General features: G+C 43.3%; 1 protein-coding gene across 1 annotated transcript; it reads right to left on the bottom strand.

Moving 5' to 3' along the window:
- Nucleotides 1-1,076: 1,076 nt before the first annotated feature.
- On the bottom strand, nucleotides 1,077-4,136 carry LOC115572909 (mRNA decay activator protein ZFP36). The gene is made up of 2 exons (XM_030403403.1): nucleotides 3,982-4,136; nucleotides 1,077-3,395 (listed from the first exon to the last, which is right to left on the bottom strand). The coding sequence occupies exons 1-2, from the start codon at nucleotides 4,012-4,014 to the stop codon at nucleotides 2,175-2,177; spliced, it is 1,254 nt and encodes a 417-aa protein (XP_030259263.1). The 5' UTR covers nucleotides 4,015-4,136; the 3' UTR covers nucleotides 1,077-2,174.
- Between the last annotated feature and the right edge of the window lie 530 nt (nucleotides 4,137-4,666).

Raw genomic sequence — 4,666 nt, 5'->3', positions numbered from 1 at the left:
AATAGACCGAATCACTGCTATTTTTTTTATTTGTATCACTATTTCTCCCAGTAAACATGAATGATTACACCTTTTATGATTTTTTTATTGTGTTACCTTCCCATCATATATGTTTGCCTCTCTTGTATGTTTTGATTGTTTTGTACAGGACTTTTTCAGGCGTGGTGTTGACCTGGCTTTCCATTTTTCTTTCTAAGCACACTGAGTCTACGTCTGTTATATGACATCTGCTATATAACTAAGCTTGACTTTGGCAGAAGTAACATTTAAGAATATATAGTAAAACAAGGTGGTTCACCTGTCGGAGTTGATGTTTCTGCTGTGCTTATTTTATGCACTTTGCTGCTACGCTAATGTATTTGATATCTACCCAAGAGAGACATCTCAGACTGACTGCTAGTTTGGGGTAAACTGTGGCCCAGGTACAGGTAAAAAAAAGTCTCAGATTTAATGTTAGTGAAAGTCTCGTTATTGACCAGAACTGAAAGCATCAAACTGAGATGTATGCACTTGAAGTAACTTGAAAAAAGAAAACAATATTATATGTAAGCTTGTGCATTTTTTTTTACCTGGAAGTTATTTTAAACAATACACATTGTGATTCAGAATATGTTCTTAAAATCAAGGCAGGTGGCCAAAATGTTGTAAGCACTCTCTCGCTGACACACAACATGTTGTCCTGAATATGTGTTTGATGATTTTATACTTTCTTTATTGGTTAAAAAGTGTCGGACACAGATTCTTCGAGAGATTGAAAACGATTCCCTTCCTTGAAACCAGTCACTGTTTACAACATAAATCTAGTGTTGTTGACAATATCAACACATCAATTATATCGTGTTAGTGTTAATAACATCCCACATTCAAGGTGAAGGATACCTCTTACTATATCTTTTTTCTCAACCTTAATTTCCCCCCAAAATCTCTTAAAAGCACTGTGGGTGAGGGTGTTATTAAATTGTATATTCTGTATATTCTGTAAGTGGCCTATATCTTCCTATATATCTGCTCAGAGGGCATCTTGTGTGAGCATCTACCTCTCACTGAATAACAAACGAGTCAAAAAGGAGAAGAGAGTACATTCATTTCTTTATTCAGAAATTTATTTTGTCCCTTTTAGACAATTAAAAATATAGGATTCTCTTTTTTTGTTGTTTTACTGCACTTTCTCACATTGGTATTTCACAGACCTTGAAATATTTTTTTTCCATAAATAACGTACAAAATACACTTTTTTTTCTTAAAACACAAATAAATATCATAATAAATATATTAGTTTAAGTTAAACAAACACAAGGCAACTGATAACCGATAGGAATACTGCGGTGTTAAAGTCCCTGAACCAGGTTGTGAAACAAACGGGGGACGATGAAAGATGGGGTGCAATTCTACAAAATGGCAAAGATAACAGAAGCAACTCTTACATAACGTGTCAGACATTCACTTTTTTCTATCAGCACACTTTGATCTTTCAGCATTCTGCAACTTACACATGCGTTAGCACCCCAGGTCTCAGAAAAATTACACATTCACCCACACATGCATATGTACAGACACACACACACACACATACACCTACACACACACACATACACACACAGAGCAGAGTGAAGTATGAAGCTTTGGTTGAATGCTACTGGGAGACTCGACAGTTTCTCCCATTTGAATTAGCTGTAAAGTGCATATCACAGATAAAAATGGCATCAATGACACATGTCAGGTCTCACTGATTAAGGCTACTGAATCAAACATACTGTTCATGGCACCAGAGTACATAGCCTATGAGGCAAGGAGAATCATTAAGGCACAGCATTTAATGATTATCGCTAAAGATAAGCCATTTTGATCACTACAGATTTACGGTAAGAACAAACCAGGCTATTTGCTGGTACTGTCAAGACCTGCAGAAGAGTTAATTTTTATGGAAGACCACGTACAAAGGTCTAATAGGCTACAACGTATTTAAAGTATAAAAATAGAGGGTATTAAAATCATCTCAGCGTGTGTAGTTTATCCAAGACGAGTTCCATTTTTTTTACAAACATAAATTAAGAACTTTTAAGTGTTATTGTGTCAAAAGTTGACTTGTCCTGATCAGTTCTGGTTTTGGAGAAAGTTCAGACGAACAGACACAGTTAACAAGGTGTCAGTTCTCTTCTGTTCTCTCCCTCCGTTCAGTCGGACAGGGACAGGCGTTCAAACACGGTGAGCCTCTTGGTGGCTGACCCATCGAATGTCGGAGACTCGGTTCCACTGGAGCCGCCGCTGCTGCTGCTGTAGCTGTCCTCCAGGGAGTCCTCTGAGGAGAAGCGCTGGAGTCCAGCAGGCTTCATGAATCCCCCAGGACCAGGAAACAGCTTGCCGTCCTGGTGGTGCCCATCCTCCACGTTGGCAAAAGCTCTGCTGTTGTTGCTGTTAAAGTTATTTCCATGGCCACACACACAGCGTGAGGCCTTTGGCTCCAGGATGAGAGGAATGTTGTGGATGTCTCCGGTGCTGGCACGGGTCTGATGGTTGCCAAACTGGAATGCGGCTGCCTCCCGCGGCAGGGAGTCGGCAAACACTGGGGAGAGGAGATCAGCAGGAGGTGGAGAAACAGAGGGAGCACGGCTGAACCCCATGTTAGGATCATTGAAGGATGAAGGGAATGATGGAGGAGGTGAGCTGCGGGAGCCCAGGAACCCAGCGAAGCTGACACTCTGGCGGAGCTGGTGGCGAGCTGCTGTGGGTGGTTGCTGTTGATTCTGGAATTTAGAAGATTGTAACGGACCACCGCTGGCTTTATCCTCATGGATGAAGTGGCAGCGAGAGCCATAAGGGCAGTAGCCGAAGTTGTAGAAGGTTCTGCAGGGCTCCGTCTTGTACTTAGGGTGGCGGTACAGTCCCCTCAGCTCTGCCTCGCCATGGGCAAACTGGCATTTACTGCCATACTTGCAGCTGCCGGTCTCCTGGAAGCCACGACACAGTTCAGTCTTGTAACGATTAGGGGACACCATCGGTTGGACCTGGGGTGGGAGGTTAGACGAGGGAGGGAAGCCCGGCGGTGGAGCCACAGTGGTGGCAGGGCCTGAGGGGAAAGCCTCCAGGTTCTTCAGCTGTGCGAAGGAGTTGAGCAGGCTGCTGCTGGACTCGGTCAGACTCATGGAGCGGTCGGGCCTGAAGGGCAGCTGTTTGGGTTTGGAGACAGGGCCCTGGCTCCAGATGTTGGAAGGCCAGAGAGGGCTGCCATTGTCGTTGTAGTTAACATGCTCGGTGCTCATGCTGTGGCTCGAGGAGGCAGGAGGGGTGGGGGGAGAGAAGAAGGAAGCTGACCGGTTGAGGCGACTCTGCCCTGGGACTTTGAGTTGAGGCTGTTGCGAGAGCAAGACTTCATCCAGGGCCAGGTTCATGAAGTTCTGTGACAGAAGATTGACAAAGTTAACATATAGACACTCAAACTACTCATATACTGTGTGAATATACAACATCAGGTTCCTTTTCACGCCTACTTTCCACAACACATGTATTTCAATTATAAGTCTTTTATTTAGCTACAGAAAACATATTCAAGTTAATATTTCAAGAATGAAATTAGGCCATTATACAAAGAAACACCAAAGAAATGGTGCAGTACTCGAAGTTACATAACCATTATCCTTTATCTGCCATATTATCATATAGATAATTGCAGTTTTTGACTCATATCCTGCCTCACCAGAATATTCTGCGGGTGGAAGATTGGAATTCAAGAAACAAACAACCGAGCGTCGGCTGTCTCCCTTATCTCATTATCTCTTTAGAATGGAGAACTCCTCTGTGACTACACTGCGCTCAAAAGGAAGCCACCGTCAGATCAGCGAGTCCCAGAGGAATAAAAACGAGCAGGGAAAAACAAACACAGCCACAGACCCAACCCTCTCCAACTTTATGAAGCCTTCTTTTTTTTTTTTTTTCCAAAACAAGACGAAGAATAAAATAGAAATCCACAAAACTTTGACTCACCTTTGTGAGGATGTCGTCAAGCATTTCGGACATGCTGTACCAATTTGGCCAGGAGAGAAGAAGAAGATTCAAGCTCTGAACCACGGTCGGCTGTTTGATACCTGTGTCCAGACTTAAGTTAACTGTCGCTGCAGCCGTCTGCCTTTTATAGCTGCCTTCAGAAAAAAACCCTCCCAGGACTTGGCCTGGGGAGGAGTTTCCACTCGCTATGTTCCCGGATGACCCCTCCCTCCCTCCACCTCAGGTTTCAGTGAGCTCAGAGGAGGGCTGGTAGTTAAACAACAACGAGAGAGAGAGAGAGAGAGAGAGAGAGAGAGAGAGAGAAAAAAGGAAAAAAGAAAGAAAACGGTGTATTTTTAGCCAGCTGTGTGAAATGCTTCAGTTTTGTGGGCATGTGAAAGCAAAGTGGCTTATTTACACAGCACTCATGCACTCTCTTCATAGTAGTGTACACTTGTTTCTCCTGTGTTTTTTTTCTCTCGTTCATTCCTGTGAATGCTGAGAGGTTTTTCTGAAGGAAAATGATCCCAACTCTGCGAAAAAAATTCCAAGATCTGAGGTGAAGATGTGTCGACTGATGCCCCCCCCCCCCACACACACAAACAAGTACGACATGGCTCTTTCTGTAGCAACCACACACACAGGAACATATTCATATATTTACAGTATATACATTCCTATGACT

The sequence above is a fragment of the Sparus aurata genome, chromosome 2 (assembly GCF_900880675.1).
Source record: "Sparus aurata chromosome 2, fSpaAur1.1, whole genome shotgun sequence".
In the NCBI taxonomy this organism is placed as follows: domain Eukaryota; kingdom Metazoa; phylum Chordata; class Actinopteri; order Spariformes; family Sparidae; genus Sparus; species Sparus aurata.
This window is presented reverse-complemented; position numbering and strand designations above follow the sequence as displayed.

Coding starts and splice junctions, on each gene's coding strand:
- LOC115572909 (XM_030403403.1), bottom strand. CDS start 4,014: ATGTCCGAAATGCTTGACGACATCCTCACAAAG. Junction 3,396..3,981: donor TTGACGACATCCTCACAAAG/GTGAGTCAAAGT, acceptor CTTCTGTCACAG/AACTTCATGAACCTGGCCCT.